General features: G+C 36.6%; 1 protein-coding gene across 3 annotated transcripts in view; it reads left to right on the top strand.

The window, feature by feature from the left end:
* LOC108101621 (inactive dipeptidyl peptidase 10) overlaps positions 1-8,639 on the top strand; it is a 319,002-nt gene extending 310,363 nt beyond the window's left edge. For 2 of the 3 annotated variants that reach the window (XM_043208357.1, XM_043208356.1), the window contains 4 exons: positions 7,056-7,241; positions 7,295-7,452; positions 8,132-8,337; positions 8,390-8,639. In XM_043208357.1, coding sequence (XP_043064292.1) covers positions 7,056-7,241; positions 7,295-7,452; positions 8,132-8,337; positions 8,390-8,533 — 694 coding nt within the window. In that variant the 3' untranslated portion in view covers positions 8,534-8,639. The remainder of the gene's footprint in view (positions 1-7,055; positions 7,242-7,294; positions 7,453-8,131; positions 8,338-8,389) is intronic. The other variant, XM_043208358.1, reaches the window with a different exon arrangement.
* The last annotated feature ends 9,458 nt before the right edge of the window (positions 8,640-18,097 follow it).

The raw sequence follows: 18,097 nt of genomic DNA, 5'->3' as shown, positions 1-18,097 counted from the left end.
CATGTCGCTCTCGATGAACTTTTTGTCCGTTTCATCGAACGAGTCGTCAGTGGCTTATACGAATTTTGTATGGAGAAAATTCGTATAAGCCATCGTTGCTTTCGTAGCTGACGTGGAGGCGAAGTTTTCATCGATGGCTTTGGCGAGGATGTCCTTAGCGAAATCATCTATGTCAAGCCCAAAAATGTCATCCCCAAATTCATATGAAAAACAATATATATATATTTAATTCTTTTTTATTTTATTAATTTATCTTATTTTGTAATATAAGAAATAAGTACATAAATAATATGAAATTCGAAAGTTTTTGTTTACCACTTCTGTGGAGTATTTGCAGGACATCGGCTGTTTTGCGTCCATCTATGGTACAAATATTTTTATTATTACATGTTATATATTACTTTTTTTAATTTAAAGCAAACTTACCTTTCAAACGAATTTATGGGACATATGTATGGCTGAATCCTAAAAAGATTTAAATAAGTTTGTAGTAAAAAACATAATGTTTTTGTAATATTAACGACACTTACATGATTTTTAAACATTTCCACTGCCAGTTGCACAAGTGAAGTAATTTCACAACCAATCGTCGACGCACTACTTAAAAGAATGACGCAGTTTCATTTTTCTCCGATCGAAAGAATAGAAGACAAATTTGGAGTCGGGCCGCCGTCGTTTGCAAGCAACGATTCGTGTTATAAGAGTGAGAAAGAGAGGAACACTTAGGAATATCTCTTTTCCTTTCCTACACACATGATTGCTTAATTGCCAAAAGTCCACAGTGGACATCCAGAACTGCAGGGATGGATCCGCACTGATGTCATTTCATATAAACTTGTTGTATGGCATTTAAGGATTTGACATGCATGTCGCTCTCGATGACCATTTTGTCCGAGTCATCGAGCGAGGCATCGATGGCTTATACGAATTTTGTATAGAGAAAATTCGTATAAGCTATTGATGCTTTCGTTGCTGGCGTGGAGGCGTTGTTGTCATCTATGCCAATGTCTAAAATGTCATCCCCAAATTCATATGAAAAACAATATATATACATATATTTCTTTAATTTATTAATTAATCTTATTTTGAAACATAAGAGATAAGTACATACATAAATAATATGAAATTAGAAAGTTTTTGTTTACCATTTATATGGAATATTTGCAGGACAACGGCTGTTTTGCGTCCATCTATGGTACAAAAAATATTTTTATTATTACATATTATATATGTATTACTTTTTTTTATTTAAAGCAAACTTACCTTTCAAACGAATTTATCGTACAGACAGGCTGAATCCTAAAAAGATTTAAATAAGTTTGTAGTAAAAGACATAATATTTTTGTAATCTTAACGACACTTACATGATTTTTAAACAATTCCGCTGAAATTAAGTAATTTCACAACTAACTGTCAACGCACAACGCAAAAGAATGAGCAGTTCAATTTTATTTTGCACCCTTTTAGTAAACCCTTCTTTTTTGGGTATAACCGACCATAAATGACACGCGAGTTATATTATATCTATATTTGCAATCAATGTTATGTTATGGTTATATTGGTTCAATAATTTAAATAATGTTGTATATATAAAATATATTATATATGTATATAACTTTATATATATATTATATTTAATATTTTAAGAACTTTAACATCAAAAGAGTATACATAAGTCTAGCGCGCCTTAGCCGTATTTTCCATCGAAAACCAATTTTTTGTTTCTAACGGAGAATGACAACAGTGCAATTAGAAAAACGAACGAATAGAAGACAAATTTGGAGTCGGGCCGCCGTCGGGTGGAAGCAACGAGATCGTATTCGAAGAGTGAGAAAGAGGGGGAAACTTAGGAATATCCCTTTTCCTTTCCTACACATTGATTGCTTGTATGCCAAAAGACACTAGGTGACAGCCAGAACTGCAGGGGAGTTACAAAACGGGCACAGAAAACTGCGCACATATACAGACATATAAAGACATTTGTTAGGGGAATAGGTTTAGTTTTTAACTCAGACGTGTCAAAATGTACAGGGTGGGCCATTTAAATTTGACCCATTTGGCAACCCTGTAACTTCTGACAGCGTCGACAGATCGTCAAATGTCATACCACGTTGGAAGCGTCAGTCGAAGACAACACTGTGCGACAAAAAAATGTTTAAGTTGATTTTTTCTTATTTTTCACTTCTACTAATCAAAATAAGAATACAAGTTTGTGGATTTGTTAATATCAATAGCCAATCAGCTTCTACGCACACTCAAATGTCCCAAAAACGCGTGTTTTTGCATATTTCACAGCCTTATAATCACATATTGGGAAAATATTTTTTCACCGTTATAAGCGTGAATGCAAGTTCAATATCTATTAATTAAAATGTATTAAGCAAATATACCGTTAGGCTTTTATAACAATGCTTTAAAATTTTTTCTCCCAGCTCTATACTCTGGGCGACTACGTATGGAACTTGTTACGCGAGGATACCTCTGAAAAAGCCAAAAAAAATCAGAAAAAAATTTCACTTTTAAAAAAAGAAGTAAAAAAAAAAAATATTTTGTGTTAAATATTTTCATAATAATAATTTCATAAAATTTATCATAAAAAAGAAATCCTATCACTTAGAAGGTGGCATAAATATTTTTGTGCATAACTTATGCACCTTAACCGAAAACAATCAAAAAAGTAACTTAAACAAAGATTTTGTCAAATTTTGTCGCACAGTGCAATTGATACCATGGAACAATACACTCCAAAGGAACGCGCTCAAATTGTTCAGCTCTACATTGAAAATAAATTCTCAATTGTGTTAACCCAACGTGCGTTTCGTAAAATGAATAAAGTTAGAAGTGCTCCAGTAAAAAACACAATTAAGTCTTTGTACGCAAAATTTGTAAACACCGGTAATCTAAGTAATGCCAGTCATGCGGTATTTGCGCGAATATGATCATCGGACCGTATTTTTTCGAAGACAATGATGGAGCCACGATAACCGTCGATGGTGAGCGTTATCGAGCAATGATAACCGAATTTCTGATGCCTATTATTCGTGAAAATGTCATGGATAACTTCTGGTTTCAACAGGACGGGGCAACTTGCCATACAGCTAGAGCAACAATTGATTTATTGCGAACCTTGTTCCCTGGGCGGTTGATATCGAAAAGTGGTGATTTTGACTGGCCCCCAACATCACCAGATTTGAAGGCACCAGACTTTTATTTGTGGGGTTATTTGAAATCCAAGGTATACGCTAATAAACCAAAAACCTTAAGTCAACTAAAAGACAATATTAGACGTGAAATAGCCGCCATATCGTCTGAAACATTGACCAAAGTCATGGAAAATGTTGAAAAAAGAATGCATTCGGCTGTCAGAGCTAAAGGTGCCCATTTACGTGATATCATTTTTAATAATAATTTGTAAAAAATCTCCTTGGACCAAAATAAATGATTTTTGGAATAAAAAAAAAATTGTCCACTTTTTTTGTTTTTGTTTTAAGACTCAAGTGGGTCAACTTTAAATGGCCCAACCTGTATGTGAATATTTAAATTGTAAAAAAATTGTATTTTGATGTTGATTGTTTTTTGTTTTTGTTTAGTTGCCCTGAAGAAGGTTGCCGAGGAGCAACCGAAATATATTGGATTAAAAAACATAAATTTTGCTTTTTAATATCACCCAGACCTTGAGCCGGCAAAACACCAAATATTTGATTGGAGAGGTTGCTAAAACCAACGAATTATTTTTTTTCGATGTAATTCCTATGGCTGCTATATATAACTACTATATAAAAATAAGTACGTTTTTCCTTCCTGACTCCATAACGCACCAACCGATTTCCACGGTTTTGCATTTGTTGGAAAGGTCGCGGGCTCAGTGAGGTTTATAGCAAAAAAAATTCAGGAAAAATTTCATTTCAGGCTGACTTTCAGTAATGGATATGGTTATTGTAAATACGAGAATCCCCGGACTCCCCGAGTCCGATTATTGATTATATGTTGATAGGATCCAAATTTGTCTTTTATAAGCACAACAGCTTTTGGCGCAAGAGCGCGCCTACAGTTGTCGGCAGATGCATCGACCAACTACTCGCTATGGAAGCTGACGAACCGATTCAAGAGGCTTGTTACACCAAAGGCTCCTATAAGAAATCCCGCTGGTGGTTGGTGTCGGTCCAGTCAGCAGAAGGCTGATATATTTGCTGACAATTTAGAGAGCAGATTAAAGCCGTTTAACCTAACTACTATGGAAAATCGAATGCTTGTGCAAATGCGACTGGATAGGCCTTTTCAAAAGGCTCTTCCCACAAGGCCTGTTACCCTACAAGAAGTTGTGACGCAGATCAGAAAGCTCAAAAATAAAAAAGCCCCAGGCGAGGACCGTATAAACAACAAAACGCTAAAGATCCTTTCCACCAAAGCTCTGCTTTTTATAGTCCTGTTGTTCAACAGAGTCTTAAAGCTGAGTCATTACCCAAGGACATGGAAGAGTGCTATTATCACGATGATCCCCAAGCCTGGAAAGCCACCCACCGAAGTTGATGCATACAGGCCAATAAGTCTTTTACCTGCATTGGGCAAAATGATGGAAAGAGTAATACTGGATCGGATCCTTAGACTTGAAAATGTAAGTAGAGCTATTCCAAAGTGGCAGTTTGGTTTTCGAAAAAGTCACGGCACCCCTGAACAGTTTAATCGCGTGGTCAATTTCGCTTTGGAAGCCATGGAAAGCAAAATGTACACAGTTGCTGTGTTTATGGACATCCAACAAGCTTTTGATAGGGTATGGCACGACGCCACAGCTTTTCCTCCTTATTCAAAGCTTCCTTTCGGATAGGACATTCAGTGTTGTTGTCGAAGGCGAAAAGTCGTCAAAACGCCCAATCTCAGCTGGTGTACCTCAGGGCAGTGTACTAGGCCCTAAACTTTACTCGCTGTATACGTTAGATATGCCAGATTCCTGGGGATGTACTGAAGTTGACGATGAAGACATACTCATCGCATCATACGCCGACGACACAGCGGTTATGGTCAGGAGTCCAAGTATAGACATTGCAACCTTGGACTTGCAGGAGTACGTATCACGTTTTGAAAAATGGACAACTGATTGGAATATAGGCATAAATTGCAACAAATGTGATTGTGTCACAAGGCCAAAGAACTGCCCAGGCATTTCAATGCTCGGTTCTGTACTTCGTGACGAGCACTACTACAAGTACCTTGGTGTGATTTTGGAGAGAGGACTTCCAGAGGCACACCACAATGATCAAGCAGGCAGTGCTTTCAAAGGCAGCAAGTATGTCCTGGCTACTTTCGCAAAAAAATAAGCTCTCCTTGTCGAACAAAGTTAGCATTTACAAATCGATTTTCAGTCCAATCTGGAAATATGCATTACAAGTATATGGCATAGCGTCTAAGTCGAACCTAAACAAAATACGAATAGCGCACAGCAAGATTGTGAGATCGATTTGTAATGCCCCCTGGTTCATGAGAACCAGAGATATAGAAAGAGATCTCAAAATCCCAAAGATTGGCGATGTTTGTCGAACACTCGCATCCTAACTCCCTGGCGAAGAGGCTAATTAGGAGACCAAGAAGAAGAAGATATAAAAGATTCCACCCACATGACCTTCCATTAAGACATATTTAATACCCTCGAAGACTGATCTAATTAAACTACACACGAATAGAATTAATGTATAATCTTGTACCATCCCTTTGTTAACATCTATATTTAAAACCTGCTCAAGCTGCCACATAGGTAGCAGTATACCCGTTAAATAATAAATATACACTTTTTACTTTTTTACTGAAAAAAAGGGCTATTAATTCCTGCTGAAATGACCCCGGACTAACAGAAGTAAAAAGGAAGGAGAATAAGAATATAAATATATAAGAATATATAAGAAATAAGAAATTTCTTAAGCTGGAAATCGTCACTTTCTTTTTTATTTGTTTTCGAGGAGGGAATGAAATGTTGTCGGGATCAGGCATCTTGCCAGCACTGGAAAAATCGGCATACCGTGCTCGAATGCATTTACCCAAGAAAAGCAACTAGGACTGGGAGCTGTACCTAAATAATTATTTTATAATGCTATGTGAACAATATGTTACTTCTTTGATGATATGATATCAAGCCAAACCAAGCGTTTTAAGATGTTATTTGTGCCAAAATGCAATTGCGATCAAAAAGCCTGCAATTGTTTTTTTAAACCAAAGCAAGTTGGCTTAAGTGAGGTAAACGAAAAGACTTTTTCTTTTTATAGTATAAACAATTATTACCTTTGCCCAAAGCAGACTTAGGAGTACAAATACGTATATATATGACAAATAAATTTGTATTTAATAATGTTTCATATTTAGAAGTTTAATAAATGCGACATCAATATAAATAACTATCCTTTCTAAATAGTTCTTACTTAAACAAAACCTTTAAAATGGCTTTTTAAAAACTTTCCAATACCAAAAACCGCACCGAAGCCGTTGCTAAGCCGTTTCCATGTATGCCATGCACAGATTATTTTTGCGAAATCAGCGAATCGCGTAAGTTTGAATAACATCGCCATGCCCCCTGTATATATGATCTTCATACATACAATTTGTTCTCGTCGCCGTTCTCAGCGATTGCGGTTTTGTTACTCAATTTTATGGAAAGTTTTTCGAATCGATTTGGACATAAAGACCTATAAAATTAAACTGCTGTCAGATTTAAATCCGAATGACCTACTACAACGTCTAATGGGATTTGAAAAAGCTCAATGAAATTGAGCTGTTTCATCATGAAATTTTGTTTAGCTATGGGGCTCATATCTGGCTCGACAGATGCGTAAACAAGCAAAACTATAGTTTTTAGCCCGGTGCTTTACATGATTAGCCGATGCATCCTGAAAACACACAGTTTGATGTGGTTTATGGGCTGTTGGCAACCTCGGTTAATTTTTCTTGATTTTGATTTATTCTGACATTTAACAGCGAACGAAATCATCACTGATACTGTTAAAACTACCCAAAAGATTGAATTACTTTTATGTTAAAAGGTGATAAGCAAAATCTATATACTCTTTCAGAAATGGCCGCCCCGGTTCAGAATCGATTTCCGAGAAGTTTAAAATAGACTGGGGTACATACATGTCATCTCGAAACGATGTGGTATACGTTCGCCTAGATGTAAGAGGGTCGAAGGGACAAAGTAAAAAAACGCTATATCGTCATTTAGGAGGAGTAGAAGTATTGGATCAAATATCTGTGTTGAGGTAAGTACTTAAAATAATTTTTTTTAAGAAAAAAACTAAACATTTTGTATTAGGTATTTGCTTGATACTATAGGCTTCCTGGATGAAACAAGGGTTGGTATGTGGGGTTGGGGCTATGGTGGCTATGTTACTACGATGGTTCTCGGCACACAACAGGATGTATTTAAATGTGGAATTGCAATTTCTCCTATTGCTGATTGGCTTTATTATAGTAAGAAAAAAATAACCTTTAAATATAGTATAGAAGTCGGTCTTCAAGGGTTTCAAACGCAAAAAAGAACATAGTTGTGTTTCTTTTGTGGCGACATAACATAATTTTATTAAATTTAATGACATATTATTGTATAGCTTTTGAAGTATGTGTCGGAGGAGGCCCTAGATTTTCCATATTCAAAGCAGAGCAAGTTCTGATCGCTTCGGGTGCGCAATGTGTCGCAATTCAAAAATGTACAAACTCGTACAGTGGTCAAACCAACTATTCTTTGCCGTACATACAGTGTCCAAAGTTATTATTCTATTATGTATGTATATTATGTATATTAGAAAATTTCTTCGATGAAAAATATTAACAAATAAGCCTGTCTCCAGAAGCGCCATGGAAAAAGTGGTTTAGCTGTGAACATTAAACCTCGTTACCGGATCATCCGAAACAAACAAATTTTTTGCTCGAGGTAATCAGGAAAAGGTTTTTTTTTGTTTTTTGTTCTGTTTTGTGCAACATTTGAAAGTAAAAAGCGTGATTTTCATGTTTTGCCTTAATGTTCATAATTGTATTGGGGGGTACCATAAGTCATGATTGAAAAAACATTAAGTTTAACTCATTGGAGATCGTCTTCTAGACTTCTACTTTAAAAATACGTTAACAAATCAACTTTCGAACTTATTTTAAGATTCAGCTTTTACTGAGCGAGTGTTGGGCCTTCCTGGTGAAAACTATAAAGGATATGTTGAGGCTGATGCAACTCAGAGGGCACGGCTAATAAAGTCAAACTCATACTTTTTAATTCACGGCTTAGCAGACACTACTGCCCCATTTGTCCATGGAGTGCAATTAGCTAAAGCGCTTACTAACGCCAATATTCTTTTTCGTTACCAGGTAAATTATAAAATATCCAAACATGGAATTTCGATTAAAAGATTTTATTAAGACCTATGCAGATGAAGGTCATGACCTAAATGGTGTACTGGAACATGTGTATTCTTCTATGGAGCAATATTTTGCGGAATGCCTAAGCTTGGATCCTGATGATACTAAACCAGATGTAGACCAAAGCATGGTTCCAGCTGAATAACAAAATGTTTTTATTATAATGTGTATATATAAACTAAACCAAATCTCATTAAAACAAATTTCGAAATTAAGAGTAAATACACTAGTCTAGACAATTCAAAAAAGTATCTGTTACTGACAGCCAGTATTGTTTTATATTTTTGGGTATTTTTGTGGTTTTATACCCTTGCAAAGGGTATTACAATTGCAGTCAGATGTTTATATTCTTAATCAGCGTCACCATCAGAATCGTTTTAGCTGTATACGTCTGTGCGCCTGTTTGTTTCCTTATAAACGAAACTTGCTAAAACTGTACCAAAATTGTGTTGTTATTGCCTGCAGTAGCTGTCAAAACGGACCGGATCGGACCACTATACCGTATAGATCCCATAAGAGAGATCGATGCATCGTTGTTTTTCATCAGACAATCATGATTTTTGGAATATAGAGTTTTTTAATGAGTCTTGAGTTTCAAATTAAATTTCATCAAAATCGGACGACTATATCATATAGCTATATGAAATCATAGTCATATGAAATATTGAAAATTAATCGTCATAGCTTCGATGTTGTTTATCCTTTATGTATTTTGTTCGACATATTTAATGACTGCAAGGGTATATAAGATTCGGCCTGCCGAAGCTATGTAGCTTCCTTTCTTGTTCAATCTTTTCATGGCAGAATTATGGTAGAGTAGACAGGTATTGTATTTTTCTTGATAGTTTTTGGTTTATTAAATCGAGGCTTAAAAGCTTGAAACTCTAAAAAACCATTCTTATGTGATAAAAAAGAACTGTTCATTTTAACGTTATAATAAAGTTATATTAATTTTATATAGATTTAATATGACAGCAATGACATGATACACACTTACAGAACAGAGCAGCTTGGAAAGATTCGTTGTATGTTGTACGATCAAAGTGTTTCCTATTTAGCAAAGTTTTAATTTTATTTAATAATTGTCGGCGATGGATAGAAAATAATAATATTTTTACTGTATTTTCTGCTATCATCAGTGAAAAATGCCAAATACTATTTTTTTGTTTTTTGTTTTGGTTTTGGTCAATGGAGACATTATGTTGAAATTGTGAAATTTTTATTGTTTCTTTTTTTACTTTTTCATTTTTTTCCTTAAATATCGAAAGCTTTTCGTGACAGACGTCCCAGCAAGCGCATGTCAATAAAAAATAACTAAAATAGCAGCCTATAAATATTGGTAACACAAAAAAAATAATGTCGTAGCAAATATAGAATTCAAATTAAAAGAAAATAAAAATTAATTTTCATTATTGTTTTTAATTCAATTGTTTTTAAACCATCTCGTTACCATTTTAGGCCCATATTTTTATTGATGTTTATTTGCATTTTAAGTAATAAGATAAATAAGCGCCATCATTATAATCATTATAGGTATTTATAATGTTCAAATTTTTGCAGCAGCAAGTTAAATCCATAAACTTTGGGGTAGCTCGTCAATTCAAAGCGTTCATTCCGACTATGGCGGACTTTTGGAAACATACATCTCGGATCCCGTCAGATGCGGGGAATCAAGTGAAAATTAAATGCAAGCGCCCCTATCCGATGTTTTATGAATTTTGTATCGAAAAAGAAGATTCGATTATCTTTAAATATAATTTTATATTTTAGTTGTATTTGTATCTTCTCGAAGTTGCGTGCGAAATGTTTCTGAATTAAAATTAGAGTAACCACTTTGCCTAGACTGATGTACCCGGTACTACACGTATTTTCATTATGTCCGATTTTTTTCGAATTACATATGTCATAAAATAATAAAAAGATTACATTATTGACACCTCGTCTATTTTTTAGAGATTTTTGCGGATCTACTTTTAACTTCAATTCAGATTTTTAATAAGGTAATGATTTTTAATAAATCTGTGGCAAAGCGCATTGCTCATTATGCCAAAATATAATATATAAACAGTAAATAACAAAGGATAAATTTCTATTAATTCAATAATTAATTATTATTAATTGAATTATTAAAATAATTAGATGGAAAATGAAGGTTGGAAAAGTTGGTCCTCGATACTAACGTGATCTCGCGAGAGCAGCGAAATCGGCGAGAGAAAAACTTGAAAGGCAGTAAGCAGCAGTCGAAAACCCTTCGTCGTTTGGCTCAAAAGCAAAAGTCCAATACCGGCTCTCCGAGTCCGATTACACTGTGCGACAAAAAAATGTTTAAGTTGATTTTTTCTTATTTTTCCCTTCTACTGATCAAAATAAGAATATAGGTTTGTGGATTTGTTAATATCAATTGCCAATCAGCTTTTACGCACACTCAAATGTCCCAAAAAACGCGCGTTTTTGCATATTTCACAGCCTTATAATAACATATTGGGAAAATATTTTTTCACCGTTATAAGCGTGAATGCAAGTTCAATATCTATTAATTAAAATGTATCATATTAAGCAAATATACCGTTAGGCTTTTATCACAATGCTTTAAAATTTTGTTCTCCCAGCTCTATACTCTGGGCGACTACGTATGGAACTTGTTACGCGGGGATACCTCTGAAAAAGCAAAAAAAAATCAGGAAAAAAATTCACTTTTAAAAAAATATAAGTTTATTGAAAGTAAAAACAAAAATAATATTTTGTGTTAATTATTTTCATAATAATAATTTCATAAAATTTACCATGAAAAAAGAAATCGTATCACTTAAAAGGTGGCATAGATATTTTTGTGCACCTTAACCGAAAACAATCAAAAAAGTAACTTAAACAAAGATTTTGTTAAATTTTGTCGCACAGTGTAATCAGTCGCTCAAAATGTCTAAAACCATCGAACGAGAGCAGTCGAAGATACTGCGGACAATAACGGGGGCCTCCTGTTATATTCGCAATGCAAATATTCATAGGGATTTGGATATAAAATCCGTCAAAGAAGAAATTGATAGTAGAGTTTTGAAATACCAAGATAGACTATCAATACATCCAAACCAACTAGCCAGTCAGCTCAGGCGGCTCAGGAGCCACTCTCGTCTACAGGGCAACGACCGCCCAATTGAGGGCTGTCGACCAATTAAAAAACATAATATAACAAATAAATAATATAAAATAATAATTAGAGCTCAGATAGTCATGCAAATGCATGTTGCATGCATATTGTGCATATAATTTGACTTTCACGTTGTTTATTTTGTTTAACTTATTATTGATGAATTCTCAATGACTAATCATAATTAACGCTTTATTATATTCTTAAATTATCATTCGTCTCGTGGCATTCAAAGTTATCGGTTGTTTCAAATCAAATTTATATTGCGAATGAAAGTCGATTTCCCCAAAGTATTTCGGACTGATAGGTCAGTTTTATTTTGTACGTATTGTGAATGTGCAGTTCAAGGAAAAAAAATATTCCAAGTAAATCAGCATATTGCATCATTGAAACACAAAGCTGCCAAAGATAGAAGGAAGGAAAATGCCGATCAGGGAAGGCAATCGTTAAAATCGGATCTTTAACCAAAACCACACCAAATTTGTCGAAGTTTAATGTAAATCTGTGCAAAACTTTAGCTTTTAAATAAAGAACCGCCGTTTCCAACATATTATGACTATTTTTTGCATGATTCTTTCATATTTTATTGTATTTTTGAATGCATATTCTTGAGAATATTTTGATATTTTTCGTGCATATTTGCATGCATATTTTGGCTTTTTTTCGTGCATAACTATCCGAGGTCTAATAATAATATATAGTATAAGTTAAGATTTGAATTCTTATTGTAAGTCTCTTCAAGAGAAGATTCATTAAATAAAGATAAAGCTCAAATCAAAAAAAAAAAAAAATGTTTTGAAATTTAATCATTCGAGTTAAGCTGCGGGGGGGGACGGTGGTCCAGCAGGTAGAGCGCTGGCCTCCGGTCCGGAAGGCCCGGGGTCAAGTCGAGCCCCAGGCTCCCCGAGAAAAAGAAACGGTCTCTTTTTCCAAATCTCCACCACTTCTATGCTCTATCGCTCACTTAACATTAGTAACAAATTTCGGCTCCCCGGACCCGCACACCCCCTCGTCCACGTTACTATGGACCCAACAATAGAATTTTCGTCACTCCTAGATGGCGCCAGGTGGCATCCCCACCGCTAGGATAAGTCGCTACTGGCTTATCACCGGTACGATCGAAAATCAATGATAACGAATCCTCTACAAGAAATTGTAGAGGCTCTAAGCTCCCGGGTGGAGTAAAAAGAATGTAAAAATTTTAAGCTGCGGCATGACTGAACATTCTCCCCCGTTGGAACACTAGGGCTTTCAACCAGATCCTGCTTCGGCAATACGCACAACTTGCGTACAGCCCTTCGAGTTATTCCAGTTGAAGTTCGTATCACTGCCACACGAGCAACTCCATCGGATCCAGGCACGAATTCCATGACTCTGGCAAATGGCCATTTAAATGAAGGCAAAGTGGAGACGACCTCGTTGAGTTGTAGTTTGGGAGTGCGCCACTTTGGCCGTTGCTGCCAGCATTGAAAATGCATGTGAGCGAGCAGCGCTCGTGGACCAGAATGCAAGTTCTTCCGATGCAAGTCCAGTATAATGGCACGTATAACTGGATGCTGGCGTGACAGTATAACAGGATGCTGCGCATTGCGATTCTCGAGAAGAAACGCTGGGCCTCTGAACCAAGTTCCTCTTGACAAAATGTCGGCTGGATTGCAGTCAGTCGGTAATCTGACGCTAATAGCTCTTGAATGAAAGATATTCGATTAGTAACAAATACTTGAAAGCGCGAAGGTTCATAGCTTATCAATGATAAAGTTTCAGCAGAATCCGACCAGCAATAAAACGAACAATTGAAGAGATTCATTTTGCGTACGTTCCGCATCAGTTGGGCCAGTAGCAAGGCAGCGCACAACTCCAATTTGGGAACCGTGAGAGTCTTCAAAGGCGCCACACGAGGCTTTGCCATTTGCTATTCAAACTTGATAGATGTCGATGCTTGCGTCACAGAATCCGTAAACTCAATAGCACCATCTGGGTCCAACGCACGTCGAAGAAACTTAATTTGCTGGGTACGACTCACGTCAGATGACAACAGGAAAGCTTTCATCCCACTCCAACTTTTTTCTCTAGACTTGTTGCAGGAAGATTTGGCCTTGGCAGCAACAGGACCAATGAGACCAAGGGGATTGTAATCCCGAACAGTTGTGAATAATACCAGTCGTTAACATGGCTTTGGAGAGCCCTGTACGGAAGAAAAAGAAAAACGAAAAACATCCGCTGCAGGGTCCCAGGCAAGACTAATCGCCTTGTCGCTGCCATCGTCAATCTTCAGGAACGTTTCCTTTTTCGAGTCTGTGTTGATTGCCCTCCTGTGATCAGATCGTCAACGTCATCCATACGACCTTCAGCAAAAAACATGCTTGCGCCAATGAGAAGATCAATACGCTGAGATTTATAAAATTCAGGATCGGCCAACTGAATACTCGAGGGAATTTTCCAGCCTTCAGGCTTAACGTTCGAACTGGGTTGATTGTAAGTAATTGCTGGAGCAACAAGAGCCGATAGGAATGCGAAGTAATCGGAGGTATGCGACTTTAACTTGATGCAAACGGAAACTCCTTCAGAGTCAAATTGAGCATCTCCAAGACCAGCAACTGATACGGTAGACTTTGTTTTTGGCAATTTCAACTGATAAGCGAGGCGGGAGGTCACAACGTGGACTTGTGATCCCGAGCTTAGCAGCGCACGGCATGGGATCCAAGCACCTGGTCGACTTTGAACGCATATGATTGCAGTTGGAAGAAGGACAGTATCAGAATCCACATTTTGAGCAAAGTTTGAAGGAATTGCATTTGGCGTACTTGGTTCCGCAACGGGAGCTCGCTGAACCTCGGTCAAAGGCTGAGAGCCAAGATGCAACAGGCTATGATGCTTAGACCCGCAAATTCGACAGCAGCCTGACTTACAATTGCGCCTTTGATGCCCCTTCTTGAAGCAATTAAGACGAAACGCCAATCCTTTTGCCTTTTGAATGCTCTCTTGTATTGACAGATTAGCGAATTGACCACAGCTATAAATCGAATGACCGCTGTTGCCACAAACAATACATCCATTTCCCGAAGTGTTGGTGGCAATTAAAATGCTTCTGCTGCGGGTGTTTCCTGATGGTTAAAAATTCGAATAAAAAGCTGCAGTGTACTCTATATTTTCCAATTTTTGACACCGCTTGGACAAAAATATAGTGAACTGATTGATCGAAGGAATTTCATCAATAGCCGCAGATTCTTCGCAATTGGCCTGAGTTTTGCTGTCTAATTTTTGCAGTAAAACATGGACAGGAACGCAGTACGAAATTTGCTCAACCGAATCCATTGACTGGAGAGCACATAGATTATCATTTATTTTGTCAGACATTTCTCTAAGCTTCGCAGCGGACTGCATGTCCACTTTAGGAAGACCCAAAATTGCGTTATGTGTGATTGAAAAATTAAACGCTTATTATTGAAGCAATTATTCAATAAATCCCAGGCTACAGCATAATGCTCTTCGCAAATTTCCAATGAGCGCACTGTATCCAAGGCGGAACCCTTCAGGCAAGACTATAAATGTTGCAGCTTCTTAATGTTCGTGAGCATAACGTCGTTGTCGATGATGGCCTTGAACATTGAGTGAAAGTCGGCAAATTCGGTATTGCCACCAGAAATGTCAGGCAGTCTCAATTCGGGCAGCTCAGATCTTCTAGCCGCTGACACAGAATGGAAATCTATGGAGGGCTGTGGCCTAAGCGTGGAACTACGGATTGCCGGACTTTTTCGCTTACCCAATTCTCGATTCAACCTGATTTTTGTTGAGATGATCAGCTCCTCAAAATCATCGCGAACCATGCTGCCAATTTCGTTAAAATCCAGCTCCTCAAGCCTGTCATGGACCTGGATAAATGTCGACTTGCTATCGTCCAGGCGTTTGACACGAGTTTCAACCCCTCCTCACTCATTTTCTGGAGCCTCTCGACAGTCTTCTCAAAGGCTTAAGCTTGAGAAAGTATTGAGCAAGCCTTTAATTTATAATATGTTGGTCCCGCAACTGGAGCAGAAAACGTTGTTGATATATTTGGCTTTTATTATTTCGAGAATTTAACACTTGCAAACTAATCATGTTCCGCTGTGCAATGATTAGCGCCAAAACTCTTGACCAGCGAAAACGAAGCGGAATTTATGTAAGCCTATTTACACAGAGCAACTTTAAACCGAACGAAAATAATACAATTATTTTTATGGTTGCACTTCGATTGTTTTGATTATTCAAACTTGTTTTTTATATCACGTCGGGGTCACCAAAAATGTTGGGTCAATGAGCTTTTTCATTAACCATTACCTTTGGTGGTGCCCAAAAAAAAAAATAAACCCGCACAAATTTTACTTACATGTGCACTTTTTTATTTTAATGGCACCAAGGCCCTAAATTTATGTTTGTTCGAGGGTTGATTAGGCAGGCGAAAAGGTATGTTGGGCAGGCAGGCCGATTTGTCTATGCCTTAAACGAAAGTATACAAAACGAAAGATTAGGCAAGCGATCAGCGACCCTGCCTTCTGCAAGCGAGTACCAAATCGAACTATAATAGAAGCTGCTTGCCGTGGATAACGGCCAGGCAGCGATAAGCAAAAGTGCAAAAGGGAGTTAGCAATTACAATATATGACAGTGTTGCGGCGCAGGGCAAATAGAAAAACAAGGGCAAACATCAAGCATCCAATTTACTATACGTTAAGATTTGGAATTTAATCATTTGAGTTAGGCTGCGGCATAACCGAACAATATTGTTACTGATATTAAAAAGGATTAAAAGCAAAAAATATTAAAATGCCAAGATAGTTAATTTTATTATAATATAATACCTATATATAATTTGCGTGCAAGGAAAATTAGGTTACAGTGCACTGTAGGCCGGATTGCCAAATAAGCGGCATAAAATCGAAAATTGTATTTATCGAGCTGAAACTTGGCATATTTTCAGAATACACCACTATAAATGATAAGCAATGTTTTAAGTAAGTTTGACCACGCCTACCTTAACTGCCCATGGAAGACAATATAACGTATACGTGATCTGAAGTTAGATTTCTTTTTTTAAACCTATGTTAATTATTTTCTTACATATTATACTAATTTTTATTATCTATAATAAAGATGGATTTCATTTTTACTTAAATAGGAAAAAAAGGATATTTATTAAGATTTTATGCTTACATATACTTAGTATTAAAAAATTGTGCTTTGGCAAAACCAAAAAAATAAACTGAAATGAAATGTGTTCAATCGTTCTCTACAGCTAATTCAAATGAAAATGGATTTATTTCATTTGCATCCGAGTCTTCCGAGTCATCTGAAATATCATTAAAACTGCTGTTGTTAGGAAAAGATTCTGTAGTACTAGGAATATCGTTTTGGGGTGCTGCAATTACGGCTTGCGGAAGGGGTTGTTTTTTACGTCGAGCTGCCCTTTTTTTAATTGAAACACTTGAGATAAAGGGATCTGATGAGTCCATAGATCTGTGGAACACATCCATCATATTATTTATTTGAGAGTTCTGTCGAGCATGCATTTGCCTATCACGCTTGTAGAATTTATTTCGCGCTTCTGACGCGTTTTCTCCAAGACAGCCTACTGGCACTACTGATTCTGCTATTATTTGGGATCCATGAATTAAAATTTTGTGTAAAGTTGGTGACATCGGATACCATGGGTAATTCAACATATATAGCAAATTCTGTTAATTAATTCCAAGTCCACATCTAAAATTGATGCGAATAAGTTTGTATTAGAAAAAGCCTTTCTGGCTGTATTGCCATCGTTTGTGTTTCCGCTTCCATTCTGTTTCGGCTTATCTACATGCAATCCCATGTTTCTTTTTAGAAAGCATAACAAGTTTGTCACTTTCGTTTCTTGCTTGCCATTTTTTAAGCTGCAATCTATAGGATATTTTAAGAAGTAATTCAAAAACACGTATCTATGCATGTAGTGAACTTACCCCATACTGAAGGTGTCCAGGTTTCGGCGGGAAAGATTTTACATCAACTGAATTCATAAATTGTTTTGGGCCTGCACCACAGATCGAACACAATTGACAGGAGTTAGTTCCCGTCACAACGTTTAAAACTTTCCTGTCTATAAGTGCCATGTACAACTCATACGCGACGGTGATTTTTTTATCTTAAATCGTTATTTCACAAGGAGTTAAATTTTGTATTTGTCCGTCCAAATTGTTTATTTTCCTTCAAAATGTGTTTCCTTGGCGAATTCCATTTTGAGAGAGCGACAAAATCTTATAGATTGCGGGGATCCATTATTCCAAAAAATTGTTCCTTTTTCATCTACAAGCTTCAAGGGTATGACGGTTGTAATAATTAAAGTCTGATCTGAAGTGCCTGTTTCGTTACTTTCAAATCTTTTCTTATACATACTTTGTCCAGACGATCCATCAAAACCGTAACTCGCAATTAATTTAATTCTGGACACACTTTCTAAATTAACGAATATTTCTTCCTGTAATAATACAATTCGGCTAGCAGTATGACTGCAACTGTTTCTGTTACTGTTATTCCCACAGGCCTCAATTGTAGTT

This window comes from Drosophila ficusphila, unplaced genomic scaffold (assembly GCF_018152265.1).
Source record: "Drosophila ficusphila isolate 14025-0441.05 unplaced genomic scaffold, ASM1815226v1 contig_414, whole genome shotgun sequence".
Taxonomy (NCBI): domain Eukaryota; kingdom Metazoa; phylum Arthropoda; class Insecta; order Diptera; family Drosophilidae; genus Drosophila; species Drosophila ficusphila.
The sequence above is the reverse complement of the archived record's forward strand: the minus strand, read 5'-3'. Positions and strand labels throughout refer to the sequence as shown.